Genomic DNA, 21832 nt, shown 5'->3' with positions numbered 1-21832 from the left:
CTCCAAGCTCGGCTACCAACTCTACTCTGTGGTTCACCTTCGTGGCACTGCCCTAGCTTGGTTCCACTCAGACATGTCTCAACAATGCCAGGACACCACCTATAATGGCTTCTCCTCCAGCAACCAAACAATCACTTCAGGTGTGGCCCAAGGCTCCATTCTTAGTCTTTTGTTTCCCATGTCCACATAGTATCCTTAAGTGACCTTATGAGTAGACATAGGGTTAGCTTATGGATGGATGCTAATAACAATACATCATGGAACCAACCAGGGAAAAGGCTATTTTAGATCTTGTATTGTGTAATGAGACAGAGATAATTAGTAATCTCAGTAAAAGATCCTCAAGGGAAGAGTGATCATAAAATGTTAAAATTTCACATTGAGTTTGAGAGTGAAATACTTCAGTCGAATATAAGAGTCTTAAACTTAAATAAAGTCAATTACATGGGTATGATGGTCGAGTTAGCCAAGGTAGATTGGGAAATTATAAAAAGGTGTGACAGTAGATAAGCAGTGGCAAATATTTAAAGAAATATTCCAAATTTCTCAACAAATATACATTCCATTGAGAAATAAAAACTCTACAGGAAAAGTGAGCCATCCGTGGATAACTAAAGAAGTTAAGGATAGAAATAGATTAAAAGAAGCTTATAACGTTGCAAAGAATAGTAGTAAGCCTGAGGATTAGGAGAGCTTTAGAAACCAGCAAAGGATGACCAAAAAATTGATTAAAAGGGTGAAAATAGAATACCAGAGTAAACTAGCAAGAAATATAAAAACAAATTATAAGAGCTTCTACAAGTATGTAAAAAGGAAGAGAGAGTAGCAAAAGTAAGCATTGGTCCCTTAGAAGCTGAGACAGGTGAAATTATAATGGGGAATAAGGAAATGGCAAAGACTTTAAACAAATATTTTGTATCTGTCTTCACATTAGAAGACACAAAAAGTATACCAAAAATAGCAGGGAACCAAGGGGCTAATAAGAGTGAGGAACTTAAAGTAATTAACATCAGTATAGAAAAAGTACTTGAGAAACTAATGGGACCAAATGCCAACAAATCCCCATGACCTGATAGCCTACATCCCAGGATTCCAAAAGAGGTGGCTGCAGAGATACTGGATGCATTGGTTGTGATCTTCGAAAATTTCCTAGATTCTAGAACGGTCCCAGCAGATTGGAGGGTAGCAAATATCCCCACTTTTCAAGAAAGGAGGGAGAGAAAACAGGGAACTACAGGCCAGTTAGCCTCATCAGTTGTCAGGAAAATGCTGGAATCAATCATTAAGGAAGTGGTAACAGGACACTTAGAAAATCATAATATGATTAGGCAGAGTCAACATGGTTTTATGAAAAGGAAATAATGCTTAACAAATTTATTAGAGTTTTTTGAGGATGTAAGTAGCAGTGTAGATAAAAGGGGAACCAGGGGATGCAGTATATTTGGATTTCCAAAAGGCATTCGATAAGGTGCCACATAAAAGGTTGCTATGCAAGCTAAGGGCTCATGGGGTTGGGGGTAATAGATTAGCATGAATAGAGGATTGGTTAACAGACAGAAAACAGAGTAGGGATAAGCGGGTCATTTTCTGGTTGGCAGACTGTAACAAGTGAGGTGCAGCAAGGATCAGTGCTTGGGCCTCAGCGATTTACAATCTATATTAATGATTTAAATGAAGGACTGAGTGCAATGTATCCAAGTTTGCGGACGATACAAAGCTAGGTGGGAAAGTAAGCTCCGAGGAGAACACGAAGAGCCTGCAAAGGAATTCTAGACAGGTTAAGTGAGTGGACAAATGTTGGTGTTCAGAGAGATTTGGGTGTCCCCATATAAGAAACACCGAAAGCTAGCATGCAGGTACAGCAAGCAATTAGGAAGGCAAATGGCATGTTGGCCTTTATTGCAAGGCGGTTGGAGTACAAGAGTAAGGAAGTCTTACTACAATTGTACAGGGCTTTGGAGAGCCCACACCTGGAGTACTGTGCACAGTTTTGGTCTCCTTAACTGGGAAAAGACATACATGCTTTAGAGGTGGTGCAACGAAGGTTCGCTAGATTGATCCCAGGGATGAGAGGGTTGTCCTATGAGGAGAGATTGAGTAGATTGGACCTAAAATCTCTGGAGTTTAGAAAAATGAGGTGATCTCATTGAAACAGAAGATTCTGAGGGGGATTGACAGGGTAGATGCTGAGAGCTTGTTTCCACTGGCTAAGAGTCTAGAACTAGGGGCATAGTCTCAGTATAAGGGGTCGGCCATTTAAGACTGAGAGGAGGAGAAATTTCTTCACTCAGAGCGTTGTGAATCTTTGAAATTCTCTACCCGAAAGAGCTGTGGATGCTGAGTCATTGAGTATATTCAAGGCTGAGCTAGATAGATTTTTGGACTCTAGGGGAATCAAGGGACATGGGAGCTAATACAAAAGCAAAATACTGCAGATGCTGGAAATCTGAAATAAAAACAGAAAATGCTGGAAATACTCAGGTCAGGCAGCATCTGTAGAGAGAGAAACAGAGTTAACGTTTCAGGTCAATGATCCTTCGTCAGAACTGCTTTCCAGAATTCCAGTTCCGACGAAGGGTCGTCGACCTGAAACGTTAACTGTTTCTCTCTCCACAGATGCTGCCTGACCTGCTGAGTATTTCCAGCATTTTCTGTTTTTATTCAAGGGATATGGGGATCGGGCAGGAAAGTGGAGTTAAGGTCAAAGATCAGCCATGATCTTATTGAATGGCGGAACAGACGCGAAGGGCCGAATGGCCTACTCCTGATTCTTATGACATTCAACTTTATTCTGGTACCAGTTTTGACTCCTTGACCACCACTGAGCTGTCCAACCGCTTAGCCGACATCAAATCCTAGATGAAGAAGAACTTTCTTTAACTTAACAATTGGCAAGACCAAAGCCATCCTATTCAGCTACCACCAAAAATTCCACAGCTTAACCAGAGTCCATCACTGTCTCTGGCCGCTCCCTCAAGCTGGACCTGATTGGTCAAGCAGGATACCAAAGTTGTGTGCAAAGGTTGAGCTTCAATCTGCACATCGAAGGCATAACTAACATTATACACTTCCACAGCACCTGCCTCTGCTCCTAACTCATCCCCACTACCGCTGAAATGCTTATCTACACTTCTGCTCCCTCCAGACTTAATTATTCCTATGCTTTTCTTGCCAACCTCCCGAGTTCTGCCCTTCAGAAATTGCAACTCCTCCAAAACTCCACCGTCTGCATTTTATCCTGTACTAAGACTGCTCCCCAATGACCTGTGCCTTCATCAACCATCATCTATCCTTCAACAGGCTTTTTTTTCTCTCCTGACTTTGGCTTTCTGCGAATAGCCCTCCATCCACTCCACATTCAGTCAGAGTCTACAGCCATCTCCATCCTACACTCTGGAATGCTCTCCCTAAATCCTTCTACTTTGCTACTTCTCCCTTCTTTCAAAAGCCTCCACAAAACTTAAATCTTTGACCTTTCAGTCACCATCGTTAACCCTTCTCACACCACTTATTTTCACCTCAAAAAGTGTTTGGAGATATTTTATTACATTAAGAGTGCTATTCTTTTTGTTGTTATCCACTCATGGCATGCGTAACGTACAAATTTCCGTTCATTAGCGATTCGGTCTGCATCCAAACCATTTTTTTTGGCATGAACACATTAGATTCTTCTTTATCCAATCCAGGTAATACCGAGGCTTGATATAGAGACAGTACTCAATGCATGCTTTTCTAATAGAATTAATGTGAACACACCCACACTCTACAGGAATTGGTGTACAGAATACAGAAACTCCAGTATTAACACAGCATTACTCTGAACAGAATATAAATAAGTACCTGCAATGGTGAAGCTCCATCGATAGAATTCCAGAGAATCATTAATGAGGTGGACCAGGGCGTCCATGATTTCACCCAAAAAGGATTAACCCTACACAACCTATGAAAAATAATAAAAATACATTTTGGTTTGTTTCACAAATTATTCCAGTTACATTGCCTATATCTTGGTACTTTACCCATAAGGTTCTCACAACAAAATCTAATAAAATCCATGTTAACTACATCTATTGTATTTAGGCTCCAACTTCAAGACTTGAACTACAAGTTCAGCTGCCAGCCTTGGCTCACCTCCAAGTCAGGAGGGTGTGGATTCACGCCCCACTCCAGAGACTTGAGCACATAATCTAGGCTGACACGTCAGCCGAGGAGAGTACTGCACTGTCAGAGATGCCATCTTTTGGATGAGATGTTAAACCAAGTCTGCCTTCTCAGGTGAATGGAAAAGATCCCTCGGCACTATTGGAAGAAGAGCAGGGGAGTTCTCATGGTGCCATTGCTAACATTTATTCCTCAACTAACATGCAAAATAGATGATCTAGTAATTTATTTCATTGCTGTTTGTGGGATCCACCCTAAACCTCTCCATCTCTCCCCTCCTTTAAACTTACCTCTTGAACCAAGCTTTTAGTTCACCCTCCTAACATCTCCTTTGGCTTGGTGTTATTTTTTATCTGATTAAGCTTCTGTGCAGCACTTTGGGATGTCTTCCTACATTAAAAGGCGCTATATAAATGCTAATTGTTGTTGCTGCTGTGCAGATTCGCTGCCACGCTTCCTACATTACCACAAATGACTACACTTCAAAAATACTTCATTAGTTACAAAGCTCTTTGGGACATGTGAAGGCGCTATATAAATTCAAGTTCTTTCTCATCTTTAAGATGGATATCTCAATCTACGTATGGTTGAAAAAAAAGAATGAAGTTAAATAAAACAATATTCCCCCTCCTCCACTGTATTTCATCTTGTCTTTTGTATTTTCTGATTCATTCAGCTCTTCTCGCTGCTGGCACAATTCCATAAGCAAAGCAACAAACAACCTGCTCCTAAATCTCTCCGTCAATGCCACCATCTAACTGGACTTTAGGAACGATACAAGAGTTGACTCGTAAATTGTTCTCTCCCCGCGAGGAAGCACCTCACTCAAATTAGCACCTCTGCCAGGCAGCCATGCCAACAATAGATGTTCAATATGGAGGGGGGAAAATTGTAACAAACTCTTTGGAACAGTGCTTCAACATGCCAACAAACTGTGCCAGAGTCACCCGTGGCAATTGTAATTGCAACAATATCTAGCAGCACTTCATCACAACCAGAACAGTCCATCCCCACATAAATATTATAGTCCCACTAACTCAAACATTCATTATGTTCGGATAGCAAAGAATAAGACCTGAACTATTTTAAAAAAGTGGGAGTTTCTAAAATGGCCTGACCTTACCTTTGTGCAGGAGGGCAATCTGTGTCAGTGATTTACTGTACTGAATTACTCCAAAGCAGATACAATAAGGGTGGCTTAAACAGTAAATATTACGAAAGAATCATCAATAGCACTGATAGTAATTTATATTTCGTACCTGAAACTCTATAGTCCTTGCTATAAACAACTAAAGACATTAAAACATGCTAACAAAATCTTATTCTTTGCTTCAATGTTATCTGTGAAACACAGCTTTCTTGCCAGTTCCTGTACCAACTCATTACACGTAGCACCTTCAAAAACTGGCCAATATTGGTAACGGCATCACACCATCTGCATGCTACTGCACTGCTAATAATACTCAATTGCCCAACCTTCAAGTCTGGCTGCTTATAGGCACATCATAGTTTGCAGACAACACAAAGCTGGGTGGGCGTGTGTGTTGTGAGGAGGATGCAGAGAAACTCCAGTATGATTTGGACAGGTTGGGTGATTGGGCAGAAGCATGGCAGATGCAATATAACGTGGATAAATGCGAGGTTATCCACTTTGGTGTCAAAAACAAGGAGGCAGATTATTATCTGAATGGCAATAGATTGGGAGAAGGGGAAGTGCAACGAGACCTGGGTGTCCTTGTGCACCAGTCGCTGAAGGTAAGCATGCAGGTGCAGCAGGCGGTTAAGAAGGCAAATGCTATGTTGGCCTTCGTAGCGAGAGGTTGAGAGTACAGGAGCAAGGATGTCTTGCTGCAGTTGTACAGGGCCTTGGTGAGACCACACCTGGAGTATTGTGTGCAGTTTTGGTCGCCTTATCTGAGGAAGGATGTTCTCGCCATGGAGGGAGTGCAGCGAAGATTCACCAGGCTGATACCTGGGGTGGCAGGAATGACGTATGAGGAGAGATTGGGTCGATTGGGCTTATACTCGCTGGAGTTTACAAGAATGAGGGGATCTCATTGAAACTTATAAAATTCTAAAAGGACCAGACAGACTAGATGCGGGAAGGATGTTCCCGATGGTCGGGGAGTCCGGAACCAGGGGTCACAGTCTAAGGATAAGAGGTAAGCCATTTAGGACAGAGATGAGGAGGAATTTCTTCACCCAGAGAGTGGTGAACCTGTGGAATTCTCTACCACAGAAGGCCGTAGAGGCCAATTCATTAAATATATTCAAGAAGGAGTTAGATATATTTCTTAAGGCTAAAGGGATCAAGGGATAGAGAGAAGGCAGGAACAGGGTACTGAATTTGGATGATCAGCCATGATCTCACTGAATGGCGGAGCAGGCTCAAGGGGCCGAATGGCCTACTCCTATCTTCTATGTTTCTATGTATCATTTGTATTTAGTCTTTGTTCTGTAGACTCAAATTGCAAAAAATGCACCAGAATACCATAGGTATTCTTCAAAATAACAATCCCTTCAATGACTACCAGGCTAGCCTAATTTAACACCACAGCCCTTTTAATAAGGGCGTGTGTAGGCAGACAGAAAATTCATTTCTAATATGCTGTTCACACTTTCTCAACATTTACTAAGTTCCTGACATTGAAAAAACATTATTTTCCACTTCTCCTAAGGTACTGCTCTATGTCAAACTCGATTTCTCCAATGCTGTACTCACTGTGCTCCCAAGCTCCAAATTCGGCAAAACCCTGCCATCCACATTCTCTCCTACACTAAGTCCAGCTTGCCCATCATCTGAATCAACCTACACTGGCTCTCTGCTTCCCCAATATTTTGAATTTAAAATCCTCATCTACAAATTCCTCCACAACCTTCTCCAGCTTTACATTCCCTCACATGCCCTCCTGTCATCTCACTTTATCCTCACATACATCCCCCACCCATCTCAATTTCACTACAGGTGGTAGACCCTTCAGCCAACTCAGTATTACTATATAGAACTTCCTTGTTAAACCTCTCTACCTTTCTACATCCCTCTTAGTTTTGAAGAGTTTTATTCAAAACCCGTATCTTCAGTCAACTATCCAACAAAGGCGCAGTATCTGTTTGTTCTCCTGTGTGAAGCACATTGGGAGGTTTTCCTGTTATAAATGTAAGTTGTTGGTTGGAATTTACATATACATACAGTATTATTAATTTGCAATCTGATATCTGTAACACACCTAATATATTAGAGGATTTTAAATTCAACTTAGAAGAGGTACTCCTGGCATGTATCCTAGGATGCTAAAGGAGACTAGGGAGTAAGATTGTGGGACACTAGCTTTCATTAATGAGGAATCAATGGGTACTGACTGGAAGTAGGCAGATATTTAAAAAAAGGTGAACAAATTTGACTCAGCCAACTACAGATTATCAAATATAAGTAAAATAATGGAATCGAGAGTACCTGTATAGCAAATACTTAATAAGGAATAGTCGGCATGGATTTAGAATAGGAAGATCCTGCCTAACAACCTCTGACTTCTTTGAGGATGTCGAAGATGCATGGTGGCACTCCATGATTTAGCCTATTTGAAATTGCTCCCCCCCCATCACCATGAATCAACCCATAAACCCAATAGTGCAAGATAATTAAATGTCAACAAAACAGAATGCTGGCAACACTGAATTTTTAATTAAACTAAAAGCCACAGAAATTCAGAAAAGCACGAAACTGGATACAAAGCTCATCCAAAAAAATAGCTGAGATGACTCAAGAGAGAGTATAATGTCAGGCTTGAAAGGGAGAAGAGAGGTTTGATGGAAGCAATACTTGAATCTGTTTTATTTCCAATGTAAGTTAATCACCCTAAAGCCAACTAAAACAGAGAGAAAGAGAATGCAGCAAAAGATTTGCAAATGGATTTAAATTGTTTATTTGATAGAGCAGATGATATTTTCACACTGGTAAATGGAAAGTATTGTTTATCAGAAATCATGAATTATAATTATACAACAAGTGGAATTAAATTAGCACAGTGAGATTTAGAAAAGGAGTAATAGTAAACATAATTTTCAATGTTCAGACAACAGGGAAATAATTTTAAAAATCTAATAGAATGCACGCCAGAAAACTCTACAGAAATCAAATAAACAATGTAAATCAATTTGCAAATCTTTTGCTGCATTGTCTCTACTGCTCCCTCTGTTTTAGTTGGCTTTAGTATCCAAGTGATTAATTTACATTGGAAATAACACAGATCCAAGTATTGCTTCCATCAAACCTCTTCTTCACCTCAAGGCCTTATAATGCACTGTTCAGACCACGTGTTCAGTTTTAGTCACCTTACCACAATAAAAATATACGCATTAGAAAGGATACAGTAAAGGACAAGCCTGACATCAAGTATAAAGGGGATGAGCTGGGGGGAAAGATTACAGGAGCTTATGCTTTACAGTCTGGAAAGGCAGTTAAGAGAGGTCTCACAAATCAAAGTACATAAAATATGAAAAAAAGTGTAAATAAGGTAACCCAAATTATTCAAATTGAGCAAGGAATACAGGACTAAAGAAAATAATTGAAAATTAGCAGAAAGTAAATTTAAGACAGCGAATGAGGAGGACCATCTTTATCCAAACAGTGATAATGTTTGGAATAATCTACCAGAGTAGTTGAAGCAAAAACATTGCCCATTCAAAATATAGCTGGATTCTATGTGGCAAAGGTTTACTAGAGGAATAAGCTTCAATTGGCCAAATGGTCTTTCTCGCACTTGAATTTTCTTATCCTCTTATATATGGAATGTCCCCAAATCATCAACCTTGCTCCATGGTGGTATGCTTGAGAAGTGGTGTGCTGGTCAAATAACCAGGTGGTAGGCACCCTGGCCAGTTTCAACTCCTCTAACAGGCAGCCAAGGTGAACAGTTACGCCCTGGAGGAAACTCATGTAAATATCCATCAAAACTGGGATTCAACTTGGTTCCTCGATCTGTAATTCCATTACATAATATTATACTTACCATATCAGGTCACTCAGCTTTAGACATACACACTTCCTTCTATACAAATACTGTACGAATTAAAGAGTTGAGAGCAGGTTGGGCCTATACTCATTGGAGTTTAGAAGAATGAGAGGTGATCTTATCGAAACATACAAGATACTGAGGGGGCTTGACAAGGTAGATGCAGAGAAGATGTTTCCCCTCATGGGGGAAGCTTGAACTAGGGGGGCATAGTTTCAGAATAGGGGGTCACCCATTTGAAACTGAGATGAGGAGGAGTTTCTTCTCTCAGAGGGTCGTAGGTCTGTGGCATTTTCTGCCCCAGAGAGCTGTGGAGGCTGGGTCATTGAATATATTTAAGGTGGAGATAGTCAGATTTTTGCAAGATAAGGGAGTGATGGGTTATGGGGAGCGGGTGGGGAAATGGAGCTGAGCCCAAGATCAGATCAACCATGATCTCATTAAATGGCCTACTCCTGCTCCTATTTCTTATGTTCTTATTACCCAAATATAATTTTTACTCAAACCTTGTTAATTTACTATTTAGTAGAATGGTCACCACTAAGTTTTTGCTTATTCCAGTTTAAAACAACTTTCTGCTCCATTATCCCATCAGACCTCTTTAAGCATCTTCAAAATTGTGGGAATGTTGCTTGTGCACTTAGTTATTAGATTTCCACAATTCTAAGATGTCAAAGCATATTATAAGAGGCACGGAAGTGAACATGGGAATGAGGGACGAAACACCACTTTGATAAACCTTCTGTATTTTTTCTTGTGTGGGACAACCCCAACATCCTTCTGTAGGTCAATAGCCAACACTAATGTGAGCAATTAAATTACAATATATTTTGATTCACCTTTAAAATGGGCAATCCTTGTTATACTCTGCGTATATGCAGAGTAGAACTAGGATTTTCCATTTTAAATGTTAGTTAAAATACATTAGCAAAGAAATAACATTTAAAATGGAAGGAGTTCAAGAAGTTTGCTCACATCTCTTTTTAGTTTAAGATCAGACATACAAGGGGTTGTGTCTGCTGCAGATATTGACTTGTGCTAGTGATCTGCATGGAAGCAAGAAATGTACATGATGCAATTAAAGTTTGATGTAGAATATCAATTAAGATCTGGAAGTTCCACCCCTTTCATTTTGATTGACATTTCAGAGCAGATCATTCCAAGCAATTAAAGATATCCACCATAAAAAAGTCATGTCAAGCTGGGCCAGAGATGAAACTATAATGTAGGTTTTTAGATCTCCTGAACCCCATTTGCCTCAGAGCACAAAGGAAGGAGCAAAAGCCCCATCAGGATAATGGGTTCTTAATTATATGAAAAAATAGACATAGAAGTAAAGTTGGTGGGGATAGGGTGGTGAAGAGAAGTGGCTGCATACAGTCAAGAAATTAGTGATAAGCTATGCTATACCCCAATTTCAAATATTATATGGTATACAATTTGAGCCCATATGCCAAATGATGAGAAAGAGTATTAAAGTATGAAGCAATTGTCTTTCGTGCAATGAAGAGATGAGGGAGTAAGAATTGTTAGAGGTGGGGGATGAGTTTAATACATGACTGCACTAAACAAACAAAGTTATTCTATGTCTCCGCTGCCCCACCCCCCCCAAATCGCCATGGGCATGAAACAAAACTATCTGAACACCTTTAACTATCAAGCTGCAGACATGGCTGTATTAGAATTTAACTTAGCTATTCACAGAAATATGTCTGATTATTAAATGCAATGAACTTGTAAGCAATTTTTTTTTTTTAATTCCATGTCTGTTACCTACGTGAAAATTAGCTGCAGTCAGTTTCATTGAAATAAAATTAATCAAAAATAAAATGTGTATTGTGTATAGATCGTCTCTAATATAATTGCAGCTTCATTTTTCATTAATATTTTGTGCTTTTGAAAAGTATTTTTCCACCAATTCTTCACCTCTTCCACAGGCTGTAAATCACCCTCAGGATAGGGTTCCATGGGGCTGGATACCCTCCAGTGCCAGTGATGCGCTATCAATTACTCATAAAAGACTGAGAGTTAGAAGAGTAACTAAAGGCTTTTATTAACAACAGAATGGAGGTCTGCCTCGAGTGGTCGACCGGTCCAGGATACAAAGGGCTGGGGAGCAGTCACCTTTATACTAGGACCTGTGGGAGGAGTCAGCCGAGGCATGTCCAGGCATGTACACAGTGGAATACAAACAGGACAAACAGGAATACAAACAGTGGTTTACCACAGCCAGCCCATGTGACAGTTACTCATATGTGAACCTCGACTGACAGGTTATTCAACCAAGGAGGCCATCATAGCTGCGCCCAAAGGTGTCCTAATTTGCTGTCCACATGTGCACTTCCAGCAAGCACTGGATAACAATCAGAAGCAGGAACGCTGACTGACTTTCCTCTCCCTAACCAATGGGCATTAAGGTCAAATGGTGGTGTCCCTACCACCATGCTACTAATATCAGCTCGAACTCAGAATGGAGTAAGGATTGAAGCTGGGAATTTGCAGGTCTGTATGACTCAGCTGTTCACTGGATAAAGTCGATAGGAAGAGGAAGCTTTGTGCTCTCGGAACAATTTAGCATGTACTGCAGAAATTTATTTGCTGGAATCATTAATAAAATAAATTAGACTTTGAGTCATTTACTTCATTTTAATTGAGCATTCCAAGACCAATTTAAATAACATATGCCAATCGCATTCAATTGAGTTTAGTCTCTTCCACAATAAGCAACATCTATATGCAATGATGTGAGTATAAACTAGATTAGTCAATTTATACAATTATTTTGCTGAAACTGTGGTTTCTAATGATATGGAAATGGGACAAATGTTCTTGAATAGTTACTGTCTCTGACAATCTGAGGGAGCTGGGTAACAGCCTTTGTACAGTCATTAACTCATTGAGTGGGCTCTGGTATGTAAATCACAAGTGACATTCTTCTTGATTAAATATTAGGTGACATAATAAGAATGTTTTCAGAATAACAGAAGTCCTCAAAATTGACTCTGGAGAAGTATCATCAAGCAACAGATTCCCCTTACTCAAGCAACCTTGCTACAATTTCTAGGATCATATAATATTTAATCATCGATTTGTTCATGTAGTTCCAGAAAGTTTCCTGTAATGTAATCAAATCTCAGCTTAAATTTAAAAAAAATAAAAACAATGTTTTTCAGAATTCTTCACAACTGTTTTAAAAGGTGCATTAATGGTGACATTTATTCTTTAAATTGAAAGATTACAAAATTACTTTGCCACGGGGTGACAACCTCCAATTAATGTTACATGGTCAACTCCACATCCTACCTAAAATCATAAGACATTTGCTTTAAAATACCATTTTAATGATGAGAATTCGAAGGTGCAGTGAAACAGAACATTGTCCTTTTGCTTCTGAGACCTGGATTAAAATTCAGTCTCTAACCTCTCTCAGCTATATAAATGTTGCAATTCAAATTATTTTGGACAGTTCCTAACGGATATGACTCCATAGTAACAACTTCTACAGTGTGATACTTGACTCCAGACTGTGGTTGGTACGTGGTGGAAGGAGGCCCAAATAAGGAAGCAGAAACCTTAAAATGGAGTCTCACCCTCAAATAAAAAAATCTCTGCTTCTCCCAGTCGAATCCTCAAATATTGTCAATACTGCAATTTGCACTAATTTACAAAATTCAAATAAATAAATTTCAGTGCTTCCCCATGTCTCCATGGATAATATGTCACAGTGTTCTACTTAGCCTTACAAAGCTGGAATATTACAAGTGTGGTCCCTTGTCTGTGTTGAGTTAGCGGACCTAAGCCAGGGTGGCAGTGGTACGCTAAAATTGACCTCAGACATCCTGGACTCCCTGCAAGGATTCTCAATTCTGATTGTTAACCAGGGGCCATCTGAAGGAAAGTATAGATGCCAGGTCAGAACAAAACCAGACTTGCTACACTGCCTTACATGGTGAGTGGCTGGCTGACAGTCACAGACCAATCTATGTTACCCCTCCTAATACCTCCTTCAACCAAAAAAAAATACCTCCTTCTTTGGCTCAGTGTCCATTTTTGTCCGATTACACTTTTGTAAAGCATCTTAGGATGTTTTCTATGTTAAAGGTGCTATATAAATGAAAGCTATTGTTGTTGTCTAGTCGCACAGATGAAGAGTGGAGAAAGTACAGGAGGGTTGCCACTAAGTGCCCGTGGATCTATGCTGTAGCATGAGTCATATATCCAGAAGACTGTGGGTTGAAGAGAAAAGGGAAGAAATTGGAACAAAAATGCTGGCTAGCATGTTAAACATTTTGTTCCTAAAATCGCTTTTGCATAATTTGTACTATTTTTGTAGTTTACTCATGAAAGTTGATAGCACGTTATTAATACTGCACTGACCTGCTTGCTTATATTATTACTACCGTATATTATATTGAAAGGATGTCTCATTTGATTTATTCCTATTCTAACTGGAAATGGCAAACACTTATTAGCTGTTGTACATACATTTAGAACAAGTAGGGCTGTTTCTGAATTGTGTATAATTTTGTATTTTTCCATTATCTCAAAATAAATTATACTAAATCAATATGAATGAATTATGCTAAATTTTGTCACAAATGTTCCCTAGGTCAAATGTTCTGAGCTGCAATCTTCCTTGCTACGTTTGTGCTGGACCCATACACTAAGCTGTAACACTGCATTTTTAACAAAATTTGCCAACAGTAAATTATCATGCATGTTTTTTGACCTGTTTCAAAGTGTGATGTTAAAGGATATTACAGATAGACTCGATTTCTCACTCACTGGTGAACTTTTGGAAACAGACATTCAAAATAATCTTGAATATCTCATGGAGCAATTAAAAAATCCCTCGTCATTGTTAGGCAGATACAGAAAAAATCGATTTTTTCCCCTAAAAGATCGAATTTATCTGGACTACATGTGAAGACTGATTTCTAAATGCTAAACAACCAATCGAAATATTATTAGCCAGTATTAAAATCAGATTAACGGCTTGTATTATGCCATCTCTATTCCTACACGCAGCTTGTTTGAGATAAACACCTAAAGCTTCAAAATGATCACTAAGAAATGTATCTTTGGCAAAAACGGCTGGAGTCACCATGTATTTTCTTCGTACAAAAAAAGGGTGAAATAACAGCCAAAAACAAACGACTACTCCCATTTAAACAAAAGCGCCTGTGTTTTCTGCAACTCTTCCTTCCCTCTCTCAAAACACTGTCATCAAGTGAGCTCCATGTCACCCCACTGCATTGTCTCGGGTCTTAAGATTTCTGGAAATATTCGTTAACCACTCGCGAACAAATCAAATGAACTCATGAACATCAAATGAACACATGGTAAGGAAAACCATCTCGAAAGACAGACATATAAAAAAAATTAATAAGAATTGAGGCAATTTTTTTAAAATTCTGCAGCCACAGAAAGGACATCATCATCCATCGCTTATCCAAACCCTCCTCCGTCTGATCAGCCTCGTTAATTGCATTGTGTGTGTGTCGAATAATAAAAATTGCCCTCGCTCCAAACCAATCACCCGTTTATAACAACTCCACGACAATTGCGATGGATGCCAAACCGATGAGAACCCCGATAATGCAGGGTTTTCCTCGGGCATTGTGCACTAGGTGAGCTATGCTACAAAATGTATTTTGTCGCTCTTACCTGGGGTGCAATCAGAGCCGCTTGCTGCACATTCGCTTACAAGGTCAGTGTCTCCCTGCCCGCTGCCGCGCGCGCTCACTCCCGGCGCGTGCTCGCGCTCTCCCGGGAGACGAAACGCTCGTGTTCTCTCTCTCTCTCGCGCACACAACGGACCCCCGTTCCAACCGGCGAGCAGGCGGGTGAATGTGTGAACCAACGACGGTATCGTCAACAATCTGAAATCAGCGGATATAACCCAATAACCTTTCGCTGCTTGGGGATTCTTATTCAACTCTGTGACTCGACTCGCGGCCCGACAAGCGACTTTCTTCCCCCTTCCTCTGCCGTCGTCGCCGCCACCCCCCTCACACTTCACACTCCGTCCTTCACTGATTCTCCCATCACGGTCCGCTCACTGCGCATGCGACCGCACCTGTCACTCACCCATCATAGCACAATCTGCGCATGCTCTCACAGCCCGCGCTCGCCAGACAGGGCAGTGGTGCAAAAAAAATCGCTAAATGGTTACAGTACAGAAGGAGGCCATTTGTCCCGTCAAGCCCTTGCCGACTCCCTGCAAGAGCACTTCAGCTAGTCCCGCTCCCCCGCCCTTTCTCTGTTGCCCTTCATTTTTTTTCCTTCAGGTACTTATCCAATTCCCTTTTGAAAGCCACCATTGAGTCTGCCTCCACCACCCTGTCAGGCACTGCATTCCAGATCCTAACCACTCGCTGCGTAAAAAAGCTTTTCCTCCTGTCACTTTTGGTTCTTTTCCATGCACCTTAAATCTGTGTCCTCTGATTCTCAACCCTTCCGCCAATGGGAACAGTTTCTCTCTATCTACTCTGTCCAGACCCCTCATGATTTTGAACACCTCCATCAAATCGAAGGGTCCCAGACCTACATAAGAACATAAGAAATAGGAGCAGGAGTAGGCCAATCGGCCCCTCGAGCCTGCTCCGCCATTCAATAAGATCATGGCTGATCTGATCCTAACCGCCAATCCACTATCACAGAACCATCTCCTGAATCTAACAGAATTAGACATACGAAATAGGAGCAGGATCAGGCTACACGGCCCCTGGGCCCACTCCGCTACCCACAGGGCCATGACCGATCCGAACCTAGACTCATGTCCAAATTCCTGCCCGCTCCCCGTAACCCTTAATTCCCTTTACTTCTAGGAAACTGTCTATTTCTGTTTTAAATTCATGTAATGATGTAGCTTCTACAGCTTTTTGGGGCAGCATATTCCATGGACCTACCACCCTCTGAGTGAAGTAGTTCCTCCTCATCTCAGTTTTGAAAGAGCAGCCCCTTATTCTAAGACTATGCCCCCTAGTTCTAGTTTCACCCATCATCGGGAACATCCTCCCCGCATCCACCCGATCCAACCCCTTCACAATCTTATATGTTTCAATAAGATCGCCTCTCATTCTTCTGAACTCCAATGAGTAGAGTCCCAATCTACTCAACCTCTCCTCATATGTCCATCCCCTCATCCCCGGGATTAACCGAGTGAACCTTCTTTGTACTGACTCGAGAGCAAGTATGTCCTTTCTTAAGTATGGACACCAAAACTGTACGCAGTATTCCAGGTGCGGTCTCACCAATACCTTGTACAACTGAAGCAATACCTCCCTATTTTTATATTCTATCCCCCTAGCAATGAAAGCCAACATTCCATTGGCCTTCTTAATCACTTGCTGCACCTGCATACTAACCTTTTGAGTTTCGTGCACCAGGACCCCCAGATCCCTTTGTACTTCAGTACTTTCCAGTTTCTTGCCATTAAGATAATAACTTGCTCTACGATTTTTCCTGCCAAAGTGCATAACCTCACACTTTCCAGTATTGTATTCCATCTGCCAAATCTCTGCCCAATTACTTAGCCTGTCTATGTCCCCTTGCAGGTTTTTTATGTCCTTCTCACTCACTACTTTCCCTCCCATCTTAGTATCATCTGCAAACTTTGATATGTTACACTCGGTCCCCTCCTCCAAATCGTTAATATAGATTGTAAAGAGTTGGGGACCCAGCACTGACCCCTGTGGAACACCACTAGTTACTGATTGCCAGTCTGAGAATGAACCATTTATCCCAACTCTCTGCCTTCTGTTAGATAGCCAATCCTCTATCCGTGCCAGAATATTACCCCCAATCCCGTGATTTTTTATCTTAAGCAATAATCTTTTGTGTGGCACCTTGTCAAATGCCTTTTGGAAGTCTAAATACACTATGTCCACTGGTTCCCCTTTATCCACCCTATATGTTACTTCCTCAAAGAACTGCAGCAAATTTGTCAAACATGACTTCCCCTTCATAAAACCATGCTGACTTTGTCCTATTAAATTATGATTACCCAAATGTCCTGTTACTGTCTCCTTAATAATGGACTCCAAAATTTTACCTACCACAGATGTTAGGCTAACCGGTCTATAGTTTCCAGACTTCTGTCTACTGCCCTTTTTAAATAAGGGTGTTACATTAGCAGTTTTCCAGTCTGCCGGGACCTTTGCTGAGTCCAGGGAGTTTTGGAAAATTATTACCAATGCATCCACAATCCCTACCGCCACTTCCCTCAAGACCCTAGGATGTAAGCCATCAGGTCCAGGTGATTTATCCGCCTTGAGTCCCATTATTTTACCGAGTACCACTTCCTTCGTGATTTTGATCGTGTTTAGCTCCTCCCCCCCTTTAGCCCCCTGTTTGTCCAGTGTTGGGATATTCTTAGTGTCTTTTACTGTAAAGACTGATACAAAATATTCATTCAGTGTTTTTGCCATCTCCATATTTCCCACCATTAATTTCCCGGTCTCATCCTCTAAGGGACCAACATTTACTTTAGCCACCCTTTTTCTTTTTATATAACTATAAAAACTCTTACTATCTGTTTTTATATTTTTTGCTAATTTACTTTCATAATCTATCTTCCCTTTCTTAATCAATCTTTTTGTTATTTTTTGCTGTCTTTTAAAGTTTTCCCAATCCTCTATCCTCCCACTAGATTTGGCTACCTTATATGCCCTTGATTTTAGTCGAATACTATCCTTAATTTCTTTACTTAGCCACGGATGGCTGTCTTTTCTTTTACACCCTTTTCTTCTCAGTGGAATATATTTTTTTTGGAAGTTGTAAAATAACTCCTTAAATGTACACCACTGATCATGTATCGTCTTACCCTTTAATCTACTTTCCCAATCCACTCTACTCAATTCCGCTCTCATACCTTCATAGTCTCCTTTATTCAAGCTTAGCACGCTTGTTTGAGATCCAACCTTCTCACCCTCTAATTGAATATGGAATTCAACCATGTTATGGTCACTCATTCCAAGGGGATCCTTTACTGGGACATTTTTAATTAATCCTGTCTCGTTACACAGGACCAGATCTAAGGTTGCTTGCCCCCTGTTTGGTTCAGTTACATACTGCTCAAGAAACCCATCCCTAATATACTCAATGAACTCATCCTCAAGGCAGCCCTGCCCAATTTGATTTGTCCAATTAATATAGTTAAAATCCCCCATAATTATAGATGTTCCCTTATTACAAGCCTCAACTATTTCCTGATTGATACTCCGTCCAACAGAGTTGCCACTGTTCGGAGGCCTATAGACTATGCCCACTAGTGTTTTTTTCCCCTTATTATTCCTTACCTCCACCTGAAACGTTAACTCTGTTTCTCTCTCTACGGATGCTGCCTGGCCTGCTGAGTGTTTCCAGCATTTTCTGTTGTTATCTCCTCTCAACTTTCTCTGCTCTAAGGAGAACAACCAGTTTCTCTAGTCTATCCACGTAACTGACGTCCCTCATCCCTGGAATCATTCTCGTAAATCTTTACTACACCCTCTCTAAGGCGCTCACATCCTTCCTAAAGTGCAGTGCCCAGAATTGGACACAATGCTCCAGTTGAGGCCGAACCAGTGTTTTATAAAGGTCCATCATAACTTTCTTGCTTTTGTACTCTATGCCTCTATGAAGCCCAGGATCCCATATGCTTTTTTAACCATTTTTTCAACCTGCCCTGCCTCCATCAACGATGTGTGCAAATATACCCACAGGTCTCTCTGTTCATGTACCCCCTTTAGGATTGTACCCTTTAGTTTATATTGCCTCTCCTCGTTCTTCCTACTGAAATGTATCACTTCACACTTTTCTACATTAAATTTCATCTGCCACATGTCCGCCCATTTCACCAGCTTGTCTATGTTTTCTTGAAGTCTATCACTATCCTCCTCAACTATTCACTATACTTCCAAGTTTTGTGTCATCTGCAAATTTTGAAATTGTGCCCTGTACTCCCAAGTCCAAGTCATTAACATGTATGAAGAAAAGCAGTGGTCCCAGTACCGACCCCTGGGGAACACCACTATATCTTCCTCCAGTCCGAAAAGCAACCGTTCACCACTACTCTCTGTTTCCTGTCACTTAGCTAATTTTGTATCCATGCTGCCATGGTCCCTTTTATTCTATAGGCTTCAACTTTGCTGGCAAGCCTATTATGTGGTACTTTATCAAACGCCTTTTGGAAATCCATATACACCACGTCAACCACATTGCCCTCATCAACCCTCTCTGTTACCTCATCAAAAAACTCAATCAAGTTAGTTAAACATGATTTGCCTTTAACAAATCTGTGCTGGTTTTCCTTAATTAATCCACACTTGTCCAAGTGACTTTTAACTTTGTCCCTGATTATCGTTTCTAAAAGCTTCCCCACTACCGAGGTTAAACTGATTGGCCTGTAGTTGTTGGGTTTATCCTTACACCCTATTTTGAACAAGGGTGTAACATTTGCAATTCTCCAGTCCTGTGGCACCACCCCCCTAAGGAGGATTGGACGATTATGGCAAGTACCTCCGATTTCCTCCTTAACCTCTCTCAGCATCCTAGGATGCATCCCATCCGGTCCTGGTGACTTATCAACTTTAAGTACAAACAGCCTTTCTAGTACCTCCTCTTTATCAATTTTTTTATCTCATCCAGTATCTCCACTACCTCCTCTTTCACTATGACTGGATGGTACTACCCAAAATCATCAGCAAAGTGATGGAAGGTGTTATCGACAGTGCTATCAAGCGGCATTTACTCACCAATATAACCTGCTCACTGATGCCCAGTTTGGGTTCCGCCAAAACCACTCGGCTCCCGACCTCATTACAGCCTTGGTCCAAAAATGGAGAAAGGAGCTGAATTCCAGAGGAGAAGTGACATCAAGGCAGCATTTGACCGAGTGTGGCATCAAGGAGCCCTAGTAAAACTAATTCAATGGGAATCAGGGGAAAAACTCTCCACTGGCTGGAGTCATACCTAGCACAAAGGACATTACTGCAGGAATTCCTCAGGGCAGTGTCCTAGGCCCAACCATCATCAGCTGCTTCATCAATGACCGTCCCTCCAACATAAGGTCAGAAATGGGGATGTTCACTGACGACTGCACAGTGTTCAGTGCCATTCACAACTCCTCAGATAATGAAGCAGTCCATGCCCGCATGCAACAAGACCTGGATGATATTCAGGTTTGGGTTGATAAGTGGCAGGTAACATTCATGCCACAGAAGTGCCAGGCGATGACTATCTCCAACAAGCGAGAGTCTAACCACCGCCCCTTGACATTCAATGGCATTACCATCGCCGAATCCCCCACCATCAATGTCCTGGGGGGTCACCCTTGACCAGAAATTTAACTGGACCAGCCACATAAATACTGTGGCAACAAGAGCAGGTCAGAGGCCAGGTATTCTGCGGCGAGTGTCTCACCTCCAGACTCCCCAAAGCCTTTCCACCATCTACAAGGCACAAGTAAGGAGTGTGATGGAATACTCTCCACTTGCCTGGATGAGTGCAGCTCCGACAACACTCAAGAAGCTCGACATCATCCAGGACAAAGCAGCCCACTTGATTGGCACCCCATCTACCACTTTAAACATTCACTCCCTCCACCACCGGCGTATCGTGGCTGCAGTGGGTACCATCTACAAGATACACTGCAGCAACTCGCCAAGGCTTCTTCGGCAGCACCTCCTAAACCTAGAACTTCTTCCACCTAGAAGGACAAGGGCAGCAGGCACATGGGAACACCACCAGCTCCAAGTCACACACACCATCCTGACTTAGAAGTATATCGCTGATCCTTCATCGTCGCTGGGTCAAAATCCTGGAACTCCCTACCTAACAGCACTGTGGGAGTACCTTCACCACACTGACTGCAGCGGTTCAAGAAGGCGTCTCACCATCCCCTTCTCAAGGGCAATTAGGGTTGGGCAATAAATGCTGGCCTTGCCAGCGATGCCCACATCCCATAAAACAAATTTTTTTAAATGGTAATGGGCAAGTTGTCCCGAAATAAGAACAATTAGTACTGTAATTTCAGCACTCAAAAGCAAATTATCAAAGAAGAAATCAAACAACAAAATCACGAACTAACAATTGTTTGTTAACTTTATAATGATGTTAGCAGCAATTAAATTTAAAAATTGAGTATGCAAAGAATTAGTAGACAGGGTTAATTGATAAAATAAATAACAAGGTCAGTCAGTTATGTCACAGTAATTCAGCATTAACTGCTCGCTGATTATAAATTTACAGTTGAGATTAGTGTCTGAGATTGATATAAATTGTTGAGATTAATTTGAAATTAAACTCTTTAGATGGCTGATGAATTAGAGAGCCAGTCAATTGAGTAGATTAAAGTCTATGTACTTCTGGTTAGCAATGTTTTCAGAACTTATATGTCCTCTACCTTATGCACTGGCTTGGATGAACTGGTTGCCTCTCCTTCCTCTGCGAGATTGGTATTAGCCTCGTCAGACTTCAGAGTGATGAACCTCCATCTGTAGAAATGCTACCTGTTCCTCCTGCATCCTCTGTTCCTGGGTAAATTCGCATTCCATGCTGGTAGCTGCACATGGACTAGTTGGCTTACATCTCAGCTCCTTTCATAAGAACATAAGAACATAAGAAGTAGGAGCAGAAGTAGGCCATACGGCCCTTCGGGCCTGCTCCGCCATTCA

General features: G+C 41.2%; 1 protein-coding gene across 2 annotated transcripts in view; it reads right to left on the bottom strand.

The window, feature by feature from the left end:
• Positions 1-21584, bottom strand: part of elovl4a (ELOVL fatty acid elongase 4a) — a 68167-nt gene extending 46583 nt beyond the window's left edge. Inside the window, exons 1-2 of one of the 2 annotated variants that reach the window (XM_085997686.1) lie at positions 21562-21584; positions 3841-3940 (exon numbers count right to left, since the gene is read on the bottom strand). In XM_085997686.1, the coding sequence (XP_085853812.1) occupies positions 3841-3907 (67 nt within the window). In that variant the 5' untranslated portion in view covers positions 3908-3940; positions 21562-21584. Of the gene's footprint in view, positions 1-3840; positions 3941-14840; positions 15224-21561 lie in introns of those variants that run through there. The other variant, XM_085997684.1, reaches the window with a different exon arrangement.
• Positions 21585-21832: the final 248 nt, after the last annotated feature.

This window comes from Somniosus microcephalus, chromosome 9, assembly GCF_052327205.1.
Source record: "Somniosus microcephalus isolate GS21.2 chromosome 9, FLI_Smic_1.0, whole genome shotgun sequence".
Taxonomy (NCBI): domain Eukaryota; kingdom Metazoa; phylum Chordata; class Chondrichthyes; order Squaliformes; family Somniosidae; genus Somniosus; species Somniosus microcephalus.
Note: the sequence above shows the minus strand (reverse complement) of the source record. Positions and strands in the feature narration are given on the sequence as shown.